Raw genomic sequence first — 16,359 nt, 5'->3', positions numbered from 1 at the left:
ACTTACTAAAATCAACAACGATACGAGTAATCTGTCTTACATTTCGTCTGCGGTTGAACTGGTATGGTATACATTGCAAAGGAAGTGTCAGAAAAATGATCGAGTAGAAAAAACGAGGAATTATTTCTGAACGTTAAACGTGGAACTCGTGATGTTTTTATAAGTTCTTTCGATAAAGGTATTAACGGATAGATAAGTTTAATAATTTGACAAGCATCAGAATGTGGAAACATGCTTGAAAATTTCGTGCACGAAACGGTGTGTAGTGGCGCGCTTTGCACGCGATATACCGTGTATATGGCAATTTATTTTTTAGTTAATCACAATAGCCAAAGGTGGGGTAGTAGTTTGTAATCATGGCGGACCCATTGAGCTTGCTGCGACAGTATAACGTTAATAAAAAGGAGATAATCGAACGTGAAAATCAAATTATTTTCGGGGAATTTTCTTGGCCGAAAAATGTGAAAACCAACTATTTAACTTATGGGTAAGTGTATGTACGATTGATCGCGAGTCAATTCCGACAGCTGTAACCTGTACTGGCTTCCCCCATTGAACGCTCGTATACACGAATTCTCTGTACCTTTACTATCGTAACACGATGTAGAATTTATGAAAGAATCGCGAATACTTTGACTAATCGGTTTTAGAAAGTTTGAATTTTATACGTTACTAAAGAACAAGTATTTTTTCCATTTGTAGTACTAGTTCATTTAGTAAGGGAAATTCTTGGCATTGGGTCGATTCGTCTAATAAATATTGTGACTGTAAAGCGCAGAGATCTCGTAGGAGAAAAATAAGAAAGTCGGTTTTGGGGAAAAATAACTGGAGAGAAATATATTTGGTGGTAGATCCGGCAAGGAAGGAACACCGAAGGAATATTACACTCTGGAATGTCTGCTGTTTCTGCTTAAACATGTGCAACTCACCCATCCAGTATACGTACGGCAGGCAGCTGCTGAAAATATTCCAGTTGTACGTCGACCAGACAGAAAAGACTTACTGGCGTATCTCAACGGAGAGACCGCTACGTCAGCCGCCATAGACAAATCTGCTCCTTTAGAAATTCCCACTCAAGTGAAAAGAACAGCGGAAGATGGAGTGGAAAGCGGATCGTCGAAAAAACCTCGTTTCGAGGAGACTCATGTTCAGAAAGTTAAAGAACAACTGGCGGCTAGGCTGGACGCTCCTAAGGAAGCCTCGGTTACGGTGGACAACATCAAGTCTCTTTCGGAGGCAATGTCCGTCGAGAAAATTGCTGCCATCAAAGCTAAACGTTTAGCCAAGAAACGTACGACGATCAAGGAGAACGACGACATTGGAATGGGATCCGATTTATGCGTTATATTGATGGACGTCGATGGTACCAAGGATATCGTTTCGAGGGAAAGACAGTGGAGAACACGCGCTACTATTCTGCAAAGCAGCGGAAAGATATTTGCAAAAAATATATTCGCGATACTTCAAAGTATCAAAGCTCGCGAAGAGGGTAGACAAAAAGGTCCTGCCGCACCCACTCCGATGGTTACTCCGCGTTCGACGCCTATGCGACCGTTGCCGCAACCGGCCGTTTATAATCGTTACGATCAGGAGAGGTTTATCAGGCAAAAAGAAGAAACGGAAGGATTCAAAATCGACACGATGGGCACTTATCACGGTATGACTTTGAAATCCGTGACCGAAGGGACGAATCCAGCGGTAAGAAAACCGCCTAGCAATCCTTCGACGGCTCCTAATTCCGGTTTACTACCGACTTCTGCCGCGAAACTGACGCCGCAACAAGCGGCGCAGAATAAACGGCCTAGCAGGACTCCTATCATCATCATTCCAAGCGCTAATACGTCGTTGATCACGATGTATAACGCGAAGGATATTCTCCAAGACCTGAAATACGTGAGCAACGAGGAGAAACGATCACAGGGCTCGAAACGAGAGAACGAGGTCCTTTTGCAACGTCGAAAAGAAGGCGGACTGACGGTTCCGTACAGAGTAGTCGACAACCCACAGAAACTGACGAACGCGGACTGGGAAAGGGTGGTCGCGGTGTTCGTAATGGGTCCAGCTTGGCAGTTCAAGGGTTGGCCCTTCGACGGCAATCCAGTCGAGATCTTTTCGAAAAGTACTTAGAACTTACCGTTATCTCGAATCGATCGTTAACGGTTGACCCTGCTTAACTCGTTTGATTGTTGCAGTTTGCGCGTTTCATTTAAAATACGACGAAATGAGACTGGACGCGAACGTGGCACGTTGGGCCGTCACGGTGATCGAACTGAGTCGAACGAAGAGACATTTGGATCGAGCTGCGTTAATGGTATTCTGGGAACATCTTGACAAGTACGTATCCTTGTACGAGTCGGGGTTATTCGGCATAATTCGATCGTTTCTATTTTTCCAGGCACATGATCAAAAACAAGCCGCACCTTCGATTTTAAATCGGATCTCGAACGGAACGCTTAGAAACGAAAACGACTGTACATACTATTGAAAAGAAGAACGTTCGTGTACATATATGTGTATATCTAAAAAAGAGTCCTGCTTGGAGAAAGTCCAGTTACGAATAAGTTAGGAGCGATCGACGAAGACTGCACTCGAGAACACAGTATCATACATCGAATATAGTTTGCACGTTATTGATTGGTTATTTTCGATGGTAACATTAATATTTATCGAGGAACGTTTACGTAGCAGAATCTTCGACGATATATTATCGGTTATTTTAGCACGAAACCGATGTGCCTATCGTTAATTATCCTTAAACCGAGTACTCGATAAACGCGAGCGCGATATTGGTATATCGGGTTTGGTACGGTATGCGGCCCGAAAACGAACGGAAGAATGTTATCGTTCGCGGGAACGCGTTTCCCGAAACGTTTACTAAAAGAACCAAATAAAGAGCTGTACGCGTAATTCGCGAATCGGATCATTTATCCCTTACTCCCTTGTCGAACCGTTTTCGCGTCCGAGCGAAAGAAAAATGTCGAGCTGTTTGTAATTCGGTGCAGGACGGATCGAAGATTCCCTGTGGACTGGATCGAGGAAACGGGGGCCAAAGTAAACCGCTTCCAGGCACCGACAGTTGATATCCAACACTATTTACAGAGACAATCGAATCTCGTTAATTCGATCAGTGCCGCTTTATCGGTTTAACGGGTAGGCGATAGCCGCCTCGAGAAACTTTCCGAGCAGTTTTCGAAGAAAACTTGCTCTCCTCCCATCGGCAACCGCTGAAAGAACACATAAACAAAATATCTCCCTTTGTAGAAATTTCCCAGGGCTACGCGTTGTAAATAACGTATAAATAACCGGGCTATTTACGCGACTGGACACAACCCTGTATAAGTTTTCCGCGTTCGGTCGCTGCGCAGAGTTATCGCGCGATAACGTAATTCCTTCGATTAAATCGTTCGATCGTGGCCCGTTTTTCGTTTGGAAAATCTTTCGGACAAAGAGAAGAGTAAGGGCGGAAAAGAGGGAGTTTGGCTATGCAGGAAAGTTCGAGGAGCACGACGGGCAAGTGTAACAGGTTTTATTGGTTTTATTTCACGCTCGACGATCAAAGGTCAATCGGTAGAAGAGCGAAGAGGCATTGGAGCAAGCGATGCATGGCAGCGAGTACGCTTCGCTTGGCCCAGCACGTTGCGGTGAACTTTGAAGATTAAGGCTCTACCGATGACGGCGCGCGAAGCTCGTTAAATCCGCGTGAAAATTTTCCTTGTACACGCGATAAGTCTCGTAGCGTTTCTAATTGTAAATAAAGAGACTCGAACGTCTGTTGGCAATTAAACAGCAAAGGGTAATAATTTACTAACGTATCGTATACTGGCACGTACTCGAAGAATCAGACGATCGGCAAAATTGAACATACTACCTAGTTAGGCCGATTTAAGGGAATTTGTAGTTGCATTGAGCGCAGTTAGGTTGTACGCAGGGTATACCGGGAATGATCGGAGGGAAATGAAGAAATCCAGGCCTCGAAGGAAGATGATCGGTGAGTTGCGCGTACACGTGATCCCTCAGGTGTTGTTGCGTTCCGGAATCGAAGTAATTATTGTACTGCACGTTGAAAGCCACTTCTTGTTCGTGGTGCGCGGCGCTGTTGGGCAAAGGGGTACAGGCCGTCGCGTCCGCGACGATACTCTTTGGAAACTGATCCGGGACTATGTTCAGCAGACAGTAGCCGTCTCCGTAGATGTTTCTGGATAGGCCGGAATAAATAGGAGCCAGCATGGTAGTCGCGAGCGGTTCGCTCTTGCTGGTTTCGTCGATGGGTTGCGGCGGTCGAAAGGCCGAAGCGTAGGATTTCACGGGAAAACTGTCGCTGGCGAAATACTCGATCGCCTTCAACAGATCTTGTCCGCATCTTTGCAAAACCAGCTGCAGCACCGAAAGCTTCGTGTTCGGGAACAGCCGCGCCAGCGTCTCCACGGATGCCTGGGACACGTTGCTCTCTTTCGTCTCCTCGGAGCCGCCGTTCGCCTCGAACGCGAGACCCTTGTACTTGGTGCCGTTTTCCTCGATCGTCTGTAAAAAAAAGTTACCGTCGTTCACACGGAATCGGCAAGTTTACAATCGGAATTTATTTACCGAAGAGTCTCGACGTTGATTCGTCCGAACGAAATTCTGTCTCGAACGTTCCTCCTCGTCCTTTTGTCCAGAATCGAGCTCTTTATCGGCATCGGTCACCGGCTTTGGCTCGGTCACCGACATTCCAAATATTTTCCCCGGTGGAAGTCGACTCAACTTCTGTCCGGTGGCCACTTTAGCCATTTTCAGGGCGATGGCGTCCTCGGCTGCCTGCTGCCTCTTCAGGGCCACCTTGTTAAACGCGCGTTTAGTTTCAATTCTAAAGGAGGATTTAACTGGCGAGGAAGAAGAGAGCTCGTAAAAAAAATCGAGTCGGATCATGACCACGTTCCGGATTTATAAATGGACCTGCCGCTTAGCCGATACTGCATATGTGTTTTCTTAACGGGCAACGTCAATACAGATACATATGGAACCATTTGGCAGCCGTTATTCCCGACTGGACCACCCACTATAATATCGTTTCGTACCGTCGAGATAATCGAGGAAGCTCTTATAGACTTAACGAGATACTTTTCGTTAAACGAGAAATTACAGAGATTTCTAATCTACTAATTGATTAAGTAACGATAAGAAGAAGTTATTATTTGTCTGTTACGCGGAGTTACGTGAAGAGAAGCTTTTCAGCTTTCGAGATCGAGGCTGTTGCTGTTCCGTCGCGTCGCGTCGCGTCGGATCAGCGATGGATCCACCGGTAGCGTTACATCGATTCAATGTAAAAGTCCCCTCTCGGAGCCGCGTATCGAGTGTCATAATGTCTATGTAAACAGAAATGAAACGCTACACCGCGCGTTAATGGATTTAATTCCTCTTCTCCCTCGAACGATCGACTGTTTTCCCAACATGGAAGATGAGATGTACGTTCGAGTGGTACAAGTGCAACGAAAACCGAATCGGTTTACCCTTCCCCTTCGCTTCGGCTCGCGGTTATTTATTTCGGGCTTACGCTTAATCGGCCGACTATAATATCAGATTTTTTCTTTCGAGTCCGCGACGCGGCGAAGGTCGAATTAGCTGATCGAGCTAAATATCGAAGGTGACGAGATTGACCTTTTCCTTTCGAGTTTCCCGATTCTCCCGAAGCGAGGACGAAACGCTTCGTTAACGGTTAACACACCGAAACGTTCCACAGGTGTTTGAGTTTCTCTTTCGGATTCCGTAATCTGACTCGTCCTAACGATCTTACCTGGGCAGCCATCACTCTCTGTCTCTCCGCTATCAAAGAGCATTTTGGGCAGAGGCACTCGCGATAACGACACTCTCGTTTGTGACCTCTCAGCCAAGAGATCAAGCCGTGGTTCCTGCAACGAGCGCACTTTGGCCTTCTCTGTTTCGGTTCACCCTCCTCCTCTTCGTTTCCGATCTTCTTCTTATTCTTTCCACGCAACATTATTCTTCGCTGATCTATTCGATCTCGAAGTAGCTGTTCATCTTCGATCAACCGACCGATTAGCCGATTAGACCGATACGGTACGGTGAACCGGTCCAAACAAACAGAAAATTCGTAGGACGAAACTGATTATTGTAGAAAAGGAAGAGGTTGTATAGGATTCGACGCGATTTCGTACGTTTAGAGCGCGTAATATAGAAAATCGCGATCGCGGTAAGCAGGCAAAGTTTCGGTAGGATCGTTCATCCCTGACTGACTCGATCAGCATCGTCTAAAGAAAATCTCGCTCGCGAGATTTTGATTTTCGCTGCGGTGCCGCGCGATTGGCTCCGGTTCCGGGCCAGCACGCGTTCCTCTTCTGGACGCGACTCCACCGCACCCACACCCACGGCGAACCACCTAGAACAAACATTCGTTGAACCACCCTTTCTCGACGATTGGTTCCCTAATGTTTGTTCTCCTCGCCACTCCTCCTTCGGAGACTTGCTTCGCTCGTTCGCTACAACGGGGATGCGGCCGAGTTATCCTGCTTCCTGGACAAGGACGACAACCGGACGAGACATTCTTATGCCGGACCGATCACCTTCTTCTCGGTTACTTTCGCGTTCGTTCGATCGATACAACGTTTCGGAACATTCTAATATAGATGTCTAGATGCTACTCGTTCAAACCGTGTCTCGGAAAACTCTCGCGAAAATAAACTATCTCGACGGAAGTGAAAAAAATATATCTAAGGAGAAAATAAGAGTAAAATAACGATTAAATTATCATCGAGGAAGCGAGGGAACGACGATGGAGCGGAAGTGAATTGGTCTTAGAGAAGAAACGTACAAGTGAATTCGATTGTATAATTCGCAGTTGATCTCTGTTTTTGTTCGCGAGTACAGATTCCGTAATCGATCAACGGGACTCGATCCTGGATAATAACGGACGAGAATCATTTTCGATATCGGACTTTTTCGCCTTTCTCTTTTTCTTCCTAAATATTTGAACGCTCTTTGTGCCATTCGAAACGCGGTCCGCTTCTAAGGTAGCGGAACGCGTAGCCATATGATATGTGAATCCTTCGTTTTGTTCGATGAACGATCGATCAAAGGCGGGAATTATTCGTCGACTTTTCGAATCGAAGCGCGAGTCGTGATCGAGTTCGTTGTTAGTTTTCGATAATTTCTTCGTGTCCATTGATTCTGTACGTTTGTACCTGAGTCGATTTCGATATGGTATTACGATATGATGCGACGCGTTGTTCTTTCGAAACTTTTCTCGATCGACTGTCGTTTCCGTCCGTTACCGAATTCCCACCTTTGCGCGTTCGCGCATATTACATGTTTCGGTGCCTTCGCTCTTACTTCTTAATCAAATTTCTTTTATACATCGGATTTGCAGGAAGCGAGCTGGACAAGCTTATTTTCTTCGCGGTACTTTTCATACGTCGCTATTGTTCCGTCGATCGTAAACCCAACATGGCCGATCGAGAGAAGCGCGTTGTTTTCTCGTCTTTTAAAATCCATCGTCGCTTAACAACGAGCTTAAGCCTAAGTAAACTCCCACGAATAACGGACAACGTATTTATAATTTGGCACGAACGACCGCTCCGTTCGATCCGGAAGTCGTTTGTTCGAGAACGAAACATCGATCGTCGACTTATCGTTAACGTTATTATTAATATTATTAATATTATTATTATTATTATTATTATTATTATTATTATTATTATTATTATTATTATTATTATTGATATTATTATGAATATTAAACGACGCTACTTGGAAGGTGTACGAAGAGAAAAGTCGATTAGAAAAAAGTTCGATTTTGGTAGCAACCGAGTCGCGTACGCTAACTACCGCTCTCACTCTTGACTACGATTCCTTTTTATCTACTTATTTTCTATACTTGTATTTCATATATTCTTTAATAAATACGATTAACGTTAACGACGATTCTCCTCGAATTTGTTCGATATCGAGAATCTAGTGTACTTCGTCGTATAGTATTTAGAAAAAAGATTGAATAATTCTCGAATGTAGATTAAGGGTCGATCAAGCGCGCTAAGTCTGTCTACCGGTTTCTCTAGCGAATACATTTCGTCTATTAATTTCCCTATTAATGTTAGTCGTTCCCGAGCGTATCTTTTTATTCGTCTTTCGATTCGAGTTTTCGTCCTCGAGCAACGCCAGCCAGGATTCGGCAATCGAGTAACGACGTACAGTCGAGAATCTTCCCCCGATCGAAGGAAAAACGGCGACAAGGGGGAAGAATTACCGAGCACGAGATAGTTTCGTCCAAGGAAAGAGGAGATACCGGAAGAAAGTAGCGGTGAAAAGTTTCGAATTGGCCGTATCGTGCTCGATCGCTGTACATCGGACACGTAATAAAAAAATAAAGCGTAATATCGTGGTCGTGCGTGCCGTGACAATTCGAACGCGATAAAAAACGTGTGTACTCGATGTAGAATACTCTTTGTTTCTGTTCGCGATCGACGAGTAACGATAGTTTGAAAAATCAGAACGATTTACGCGAGAACACGCGGAACGTAGAGGCTCGAGAGCGAACGTCGAAATCGAACCCTGGAAGATCATGACCGTCCAGTGTCGAGTATAAAACGAACGGTTAGGTTATTTTGCAAAATCTCTAAATAGCGATCGTTATTAAAAAGCGAGTAGCAACGTTCGTAAAAAGGAGCACCGGTTTTCGGCGCGGATAGAAAATTCAATTTGTTCGCCTCGTAGAGCTTGGATAAAGGTTCTCAAAAACTCGATTATAGATTACGCGTCATGATCGTAAAGGGATCGAATTCGAAGTAGCGCTCGGGAAGATTAAGATTGTGCGAACACGCGAAAGGAACAGAATTCCGGCTGTCGTCGCGCGGAAGAAGCTCACGATTTATGTAAATCACACACCGATTGGCCCCGAAAAAATCAGAGAATCACGATTCGTCCACGGTTGTAACGGGTAGTAGTACACTACGTTTCGCTGCTCTCTCGGCTCAGTTTTCCCTTTGACTAGACTCCTTATTACCTTGTCGCTAAATCATAACCGTGCGAATACGTATCTATACACGGGTACGCGGATGCACGTGTTTCGTGCATGCACCAGGTTACGAACGATTATTAAAGCTTTTTCGTCGAAGAGAGTCGCGATAGGACGTTCGTTAAAACTCTATTAACTTTGAACCGTCTCCTGGTAGACAAGCGCGTGACAATTGTCCGTTCGTCGACGATCAACGACTACGTACGATATGTATTCGTTCGCTTACCTACGATCCGTTAAATAACGCGCTCGGATTCTTCCTAGCTAAGGACCAGTCTTTGTCCGCCTGGAGGGAGACATTGAAAACTTTCCGAATGTCCAGCTCAGTTTCCGAGATTCGAAAATTCCGGAACGTTTAAACGTCGAAAAGGGCGAAATTCTAAAATTTCCAAAAAATAAAACCGCTTGGTCGCACCGAGCTCTGTCGATAACGAGGCTGGAGAAGCTGGTCCAGCCTAAAAATATCCTAATCGGATCGGCGATGATTCGAAGTAACGGCCGACGGATCCTAATATCGAACGGAGACGCGAGTGGAGAGAATGGCTGGAACCGTAATTCGTTGATAACCCTCGAGCGCGTCTACGAGCGAATTTTCTTATCCACTCGTGCCTCGACCTCTACTCGCCTTTACTCGCCAACTTTACACCTTTATTCGCCACTGTTCGAGTCGCGACGGTAAACGCGTAACGAGTATGATCGAGAAAAAACGAGCCGTTCGGTGCAAGTCCCTTTAATTAGCGTCTCCTCGTAAACACTAACACGTACGCGATCTACGCGTGTACGACATACAGGAAGGAAACAGTAAAATCTGGGTCAACACGGGGAAACGCGAGTGCCTAATGAACCTATGTGCGCGCAAGCCTGTATGTGCGTGTACGTGTACTGGGATGTGTACGCGTGTATTTTTCAGTATCCTCCGACGTGTCGAGTAATAAATCCTAATTAGCGTCGTTACAAAATCCTTACAACTATTCAACAAAAACCAATATCGTAACAACTTTTGTCTAGTTTTTCTCCTTTTCCTTTTCCTTTCCGTTGCGATGCCGGTCCCGCAAGTGTCGTCGCGCAGTAGTCTCGAGACAACGTAGCACGACGCGCGGTCATCGACGCAACTAGCTAGCGCGACGAGGGACATAATTCGACACGACGTCGATTTTTGGTCATGCTTGCCTGCGATCGGCAGCGACTCTCGTCCCGGGCAAAGACTCTAGCTACGCCGATGACGACGACGTAGACGACGACGATTCTCGTCTTTGTACTGGCTGCTCTTACAAGAAAGATGTTCGCGCGTATTCGTTGGTCACGAAAGGGTCGAAGAAATGCTGGTGGTCCCTTTCGTTTAATAAGCTCGAGATGGCTGTAACGAACGGTGGTCGAAAGACTAACGGGCTAACAACACCGGTACAGAACGAAGAACGCGCGCGCGCGTCGTTGGCCTGGTGAAAGCTAACGCGACGTCGCTCTGTATCAAAATTAAAAAATCTATCGATAATATCGAATACGTCGTTCGGTTAAAAAGAGACGTTAAAAGGCGAATTTAATGCTCCGCAACGAGGGACGACGAGGCTCGTTAAGAACGAGGAGCATTAACGTACGCCTTCGACCGAACTACATACATATGTATAACTAGGTGTTTTTCGTTTCGCTCGCGCGGCTCGAAATATTCCGTGTGCCGGTGTCGAGACTACCGTGGACGTCGTCTTCTAGCCTGCCGCTTCTTCTTCTCGCTTTGGAACAGGATTCGCTGCTACGTGGACCTTCCGGGCTCCTTCCTCTCCGCTCGGTTACATGACCGAGCATTTTTCCTTCAGGCTAATCGCGTTGTTGCTCTGCACGGGTTGCAACGACACGGACCTGTTCTTCTCGAGCATCAATAAGTCCCGAAACAACGCGTTCACGTTGTGATTCGTCTTCGCGGATGTTTCCAAAAATCCGCAGCCCCAATTGGCAGCCTCCGCTGCGCCCTCGCTCATCGATACTTCGCGTACCGACGGACTCTCGTCGCATTTGTTCCCCACCTACGGGAACATCGAAAAGTATCTTTAATCGAATCTCCCTTTCTGCTCGATCGATGCTACTCGTCGGCGTATTTCCGATAGCGTCGCGACCGTATTATATTCGAAACGAGTTTAATCGAAATAAAGAAAATAAGCAGAAAACGAACGAGTAGAGGATATTGTTTAACGTTGAAACCGGAAAATTCTTTTTTCTCCACCACGATATTACACCTTTCGACCGTACGCGTTCACCCCGGCAGACGCTTCGCTCTCTTTCGAATGCGCCGCGAGTGCTTTTAAACGGTTCGCGTCGTTTCCCCGACGATCTAAACCTTCGCTCGATGCTTAAGCCGATGCAACTAGATAGGACCGTATCGTAATATACGGGAAGCGAGTCTATTAGAAATGGACTAATCGAAAGCCGGTTATTACGCGACGCGACTAACAGATTCTAGCGAATATTTTCTTCTATGGTTAGCGTATGATAGGATTTGAACGAGAGTAGGAAAAAAGTAGGTCTTACCAGCATTATAGGTATCTGCGATATGTCTTGTCCCTTAAGCTCTCTAATAATGGCCCAGATGGGTCGTAGTTCCTCGAGGCTTTGCCGCGAGCACACCGAATATACGAGGATGAAGGCGTGACCTTTGCTAATAGAAAGCCGCTGCATCGCGGGAAACTGATGAGACCCCGTTGTGTCCGTAATTTGAAGCGTGCATATGTTTTTGTTGCAGCTTATCACCTGAAATATCGCAGCGTATCGTTCGATTTATTATCGAGCACGATTCGATCGCTGATCGGAGCACGCTTCTTCTCGCGTACACAGCACGGATCTCGACAGTTTCGCCGACGAAGCTTTTACATCTTTAAACTAATACCGAAAAATCGTTTACTAAATTCTTCGGCTCTCGATTCGATCGGTCGTGCGATATTCGTGCGTCTCGCTGATTTCCCTGTAGTTCGTTATTTAACTGAATTCGATTTACGATCAAAGTTGTTAATCACGGGGAATCCCGCGCACCCTCTCGTTCGCCGGCTATAACCGTTAACGACTCTCGACATAAATAATGCTCTCTGTCCAAGTTGGAAACTGCGCGATTACGCTCTTTTTTCCATCCCTGAAACGTTAATTGCCATTTACGTTACGTCGAATATTTCCATCGTTTCCAACGAAAAATTTCTTTCTCGTCGTCTATGTATCTATGTCCATATCTGTGCCTATGTCGATGCCGTCGAATATTTGCTAGAAAAATATCGTAATTTATTAAACGATCAAACGGTAATCGCTCGTTCGAAAGTAAAACGTGTTCAAACAACTTGACAACGGAATCTCTGAGCTAACCGTGTTATCTCGGTCTCTAGGCGAATCGTGCGGCAACGTCGAGAACGAATTTCAAACGCGAATAGAAGAGTAGAAAAAAGAGAAGATAAACTGTTTACTCGCGGCTCGGTTTCGCGATTACGGAACGAGATAGCGCGTGAAAGATGAACGATTAGAGCAATGATCTTGCATCATGTATGAATCATCGTATCGGCAAAACGTCACCGTTTTACGTCACGATACAACGTCTACGAGCTGCACTTTTATCTGATTTCGAACATCTATTGCTACTACTCGCGTCGTTAATTATCGACTGCTTCGATATACGCGTATTAACGACGCGGAGATTCGAACGCGGCTAAATAAGGGAGGGAAAATGAAAATAAGCTCTAGGCGAATGAACTTTTCTTCGATGAAAGTCTAGTAAAGGTTTAGCGAGTAGCGCGGGATCCGCGTGACGCGAAGCGAGGGTCAACAGGATAGACAGTAGCGTGTAAGAAGCGGTCCTAGGTTCTTCCTAGCGTTAGTCTAGGCTTACCTGTCTATAGGTGTCCTCGATAGTCGGTATATAGGACTCGCGAAAGGTTCCTTTCACGAAACGCAGAACGAGAGAACTCTTGCCAACGCCGCCCGCCCCAAACACCACCACGCGGTAGTCGTTACTCTGCTCCGGCATCCTGACATCTGCCGTCCCGGCGACGTTAACCCCCGCCACACGGGGTCCCTTTTGCGAGATCGTTTAAATCTTTCTGCCACACAACATACAAAACAACATTGATTCGTACGGCCACGAGTCTTATGAAAAGGTTGCTGCAACAACAACCACCCTTCGCTCTATAACCGAGTCATTATTTACGGTTCTATGGCCTCGTATTTACACTCTCCGACACCTACGGGCAACAAGATTTTCCAGTTAGCTGCTTTGAAAAAATCACTAAAATCACTGAGCTATAATCGAAGTCGATTCTCTATTGGATTCGTAGCGGAAACCTCCGGGACACCGATGGAATGCCAACGAGACGGACCACGTGCTCTTTTTTCTACTATAGTCGATTAAGAAAACGCGTTTCGCGAATCCTCTTGTTATGAGCTATAATTATCCGCCTATACGTGCACCAATTCAACAAGTGATATTTCGAACCGTAATCCCTTGTCATCGTCGAATAACATCCACCGCGAGCACCGCTTCGAATATTAACGTTTAAACCGACTTGCGAAATTATAATCGATTCCTACGTTCGCTCGCGACGAGTTGCTGCTAACCGTACACTTGGCAAAATTGTTGACGAGCTGTCTACCGATCGGTATGATCCGGCGACGAGTCTAATCGTCTAATCGAACGAATTCCGAACCACGACCACGGTTGAACGTCGTCGCTCGTCGCGTCACCAGTCCCATTAAGCGATAAGATCACGATCCCATTGACCCGGCGATGGTGTCGCGGTGAATCCGCGAGCGATAAACCCTCTTTATAGACACGATCGGACGGACGACACTTTCACGTGGTTTCTCCTCGTCCGAGTAACCGCTTCGATCTGTAAACGAGTATGCTCGACGAATTTTACCCGAGTCGCTGCCGTACCTTCTTATGCGTCAGGATTGTCCTGGGGTAAACACCAGGTTCGACGTTCAGTTCGATAGGACGTGAAGATTCAACGAAGCCGTGAATTACACCCTTAGCCGTGCAGACAACGTGCCAGGTAACGAGCGGTTTCTCGACCCGGCGGTTCGACGCAACTGGATAACAACTGCTTTCTTTCGCCAAAGATGTTTCTCGAGCAAAGATGTTCGACGGTGTCCGAGTGATTCGCGATGTAACTTCGACGTTGAATCACGTTTACGACGACTGTTAATTAGTGGATCGATCAACGGGTATTGCATTCGATTTCCATCCGCCACGGGATCAGCATATTCGCCTACTCTCCAGGCTTTCGGTTGCATGAACTTTGACGATTTCGAAGGGAAACGAAGCGCACGCCCTCCGTATCGGGGCGAGCCCCACTCCACCGGAGCAACGTGTGTATGTGCGTTAGGTACGTGCGCACTACGCCAAAAGTGCCGAAGAAAATCAATAGCGTGTTCGTGTGTCGGTACACGTAACTGCACACTACCGCACACGCACGTGCATCACGCGCGCCAAGTATATATAATCTTCTTCTTCTTCTTCTTCTTCTTCGAGCTCTTTCTTAACTCGATAGCAACGTGTTTCTCTTCTGGACGCGTTCGTTCTTGTTCGAGTAACGCATCGTGTATCCTGCTGCGTCTCCGAAAAAGTCCGCTGCTTCCGCCGATCGAAAAAGGATCTCGTTACAATTATGTTACACAGGATTATTAAAGCGTACGAATAACTGATGGAAGAAGGAAGTATACGTACAATTTTATTCTTTTTTCAACGCGCTACGTTGTCGATATCAAAATCTATTTACATCGCTCTAGTACGCTACCTTGTCTTTAATGTAATATAACCAAAGTGACATCGATACCATATAACTTTTACTATATTAATAATGCGATAGAATATTCGGTCGAATGATTGTAAAGTACTCGTGTACCATGGTCGCAAGGTCGTCACGAGAAGAATAAATTTGCTATACGACCAAGCAGAATGTTTAACGTCTAGTATTCTTTTACCATCGGATTCCTAATAATTATGTCGCTGCCTTCGTTTTCTATCGACTCGTATGTCCATCTGCGATTATTCCTAATTAAGGATGCTCGGTTAATATAGTAAAACTATTGAAACTGAAAGTGTCGCCGCAATAAAGAGACAGCCGTGTTTTTCCTGTATTATTTCTTCTCTGTTTGTGCCAAAAAGTTTTAGTATTTAGCGTATTACAAGAAATTTATTAACAAAGACACGGTCAATAAGCGGCACTACCTCCCTATTGCTGCGACTCTTTCCATTAATGACAAATTTTTGTTACTAAACCTGCATTCGTGGCCACATTTCGTAGAAGAGCACTTCGGGCAAGGAAAATGACATCCGGCACAATTTAAATTTAAGCAATCGCAAAGGTCATCTCCTGTTTTTATATAAATACCCTTATCATTGTACACAGAGTGCTTTTTATATCCTTGATATATTCGTCGGTGCAGTTTACGTTTTTCTCTTTCGCTATGCTCGGGATCGAAATTTCGAAGAAATTTTGTCGTCACTGTAGAATCTACCGCTCTTTGACGGGATCCCCGTGTATTTTTCTGCGATAAAAAATCTGTGAAGAATAATTTGTCGTTTAGACCAACCACCGATACAGGCAGGCACTTACTCGTTCGCGTGGTGGAGCTTCGATATTCGAATGAGAAGATTCGCCAGAAGTTTCCGTTTCCATAATAGTCGCTTCAAACGTTAATAACGAATCGCTATTAACAATAATTACGATCAGAGAGTTTGCATTTACATAACCTTCAACTTTTCAAATATCCATTACCGCTTCGATCCTCGACCTTGTAATATGTACTATTCCTTACGGTAAAAACCAGAAATAGTATATCGGTAAGATCAAACACTTGTGCGTAATTAACCAGAAACTTGATCTACCTTTACCACCGCGTTATAAACAACAACACGTGTTTCTACGTATAATGACAATTAGAAAATCGGTAAAGAAGATAGTTGAGAAACGCGACTCGAATATTTCTAGCTAATCTGTAGGTAAGGTCAATTTATAATTAATTTTGGCGAAACTTCGGAATACCGATGTGCTCCGATATCGACCAAATATTACAAATAAGCTTTTTTTGGAAAAAAATGATATCTCTGAGAATGGTTTATGGCAAATCGAAAGTAAATTCCCTACGGCATCAGGGAAATACGGTATACAATACGAACTGATCCGAACACATAAACCGCATCTTTTCACCCACGGAATATATTGAAAACAGTATAAAATCAATACTAATAAATATATAGTAAATATATGGCATATTAATCCATAAAATCGTTTAGCATTTGTATTGTATTTTTTTATAAATTGTATTTTTACAAAAATGGAACAAGTGGCGTCATCTTTCGGAAAACAATACACGTGGCGCCGTTT

General features: G+C 45.1%; 4 protein-coding genes across 7 annotated transcripts; 1 reads left to right on the top strand and 3 right to left on the bottom strand.

Annotated features, from left to right (window-relative positions):
- Nucleotides 1-49: 49 nt before the first annotated feature.
- hyx (cell division cycle 73 hyrax) lies at nucleotides 50-2,907 on the top strand. Its single transcript, XM_012289483.2, has 5 exons — nucleotides 50-178; nucleotides 317-487; nucleotides 852-2,119; nucleotides 2,193-2,334; nucleotides 2,396-2,907. The coding sequence occupies exons 2-5, from the start codon at nucleotides 357-359 to the stop codon at nucleotides 2,430-2,432; spliced, it is 1,578 nt and encodes a 525-aa protein (XP_012144873.1). The 5' UTR covers nucleotides 50-178; nucleotides 317-356; the 3' UTR covers nucleotides 2,433-2,907.
- Nucleotides 2,908-3,511: 604 nt separating this feature from the next.
- On the bottom strand, nucleotides 3,512-6,687 carry LOC100875079 (doublesex and mab-3 related transcription factor 3, truncated). The gene is made up of 3 exons (XM_012289484.2): nucleotides 5,771-6,687; nucleotides 4,585-4,815; nucleotides 3,512-4,521 (listed from the first exon to the last, which is right to left on the bottom strand). Exons 1-3 carry the CDS (start codon nucleotides 5,972-5,974, stop codon nucleotides 3,883-3,885), a joined length of 1,074 nt encoding a protein of 357 aa, XP_012144874.2. The 5' UTR covers nucleotides 5,975-6,687; the 3' UTR covers nucleotides 3,512-3,882.
- A 121-nt stretch (nucleotides 6,688-6,808) lies between these two features.
- Nucleotides 6,809-14,838, bottom strand: LOC100880686 (GTP-binding protein Di-Ras2). Of its 3 annotated transcripts, XM_003705050.3 has the most exons (5): nucleotides 14,697-14,838; nucleotides 13,905-14,600; nucleotides 12,861-13,071; nucleotides 11,525-11,743; nucleotides 6,809-11,022 (listed from the first exon to the last, which is right to left on the bottom strand). In XM_003705050.3, exons 3-5 carry the CDS (start codon nucleotides 12,996-12,998, stop codon nucleotides 10,789-10,791), a joined length of 591 nt encoding a protein of 196 aa, XP_003705098.1. In that variant the 5' UTR covers nucleotides 12,999-13,071; nucleotides 13,905-14,600; nucleotides 14,697-14,838; the 3' UTR covers nucleotides 6,809-10,788. The 3 variants fall into 3 exon arrangements, with proteins under 3 accessions (XP_003705098.1, XP_012144871.1, XP_076397488.1); XM_012289481.2 differs by lacking the exon at nucleotides 14,697-14,838 and having other exon boundaries at nucleotides 12,861-13,212; nucleotides 13,905-14,525; XM_076541373.1 differs by lacking the exons at nucleotides 13,905-14,600; nucleotides 14,697-14,838 and adding an exon at nucleotides 13,217-13,898.
- On the bottom strand, nucleotides 14,672-16,090 carry LOC100874967 (ARL14 effector protein). 2 transcript variants are annotated; one of them, XM_003705083.3, is made up of 4 exons: nucleotides 15,751-16,090; nucleotides 15,589-15,682; nucleotides 15,252-15,520; nucleotides 14,672-15,023 (listed from the first exon to the last, which is right to left on the bottom strand). In XM_003705083.3, exons 2-4 carry the CDS (start codon nucleotides 15,649-15,651, stop codon nucleotides 14,939-14,941), a joined length of 417 nt encoding a protein of 138 aa, XP_003705131.1. In that variant the 5' UTR covers nucleotides 15,652-15,682; nucleotides 15,751-16,090; the 3' UTR covers nucleotides 14,672-14,938. The 2 variants fall into 2 exon arrangements, with proteins under 2 accessions (XP_003705131.1, XP_012144872.1); XM_012289482.2 differs by having other exon boundaries at nucleotides 15,589-16,087.
- Nucleotides 16,091-16,359: the final 269 nt, after the last annotated feature.

The sequence above is a fragment of the Megachile rotundata genome, chromosome 16, assembly GCF_050947335.1.
Source record: "Megachile rotundata isolate GNS110a chromosome 16, iyMegRotu1, whole genome shotgun sequence".
Classification (NCBI taxonomy): domain Eukaryota; kingdom Metazoa; phylum Arthropoda; class Insecta; order Hymenoptera; family Megachilidae; genus Megachile; species Megachile rotundata.
The sequence above is the reverse complement of the archived record's forward strand: the minus strand, read 5'-3'. Positions and strand labels throughout refer to the sequence as shown.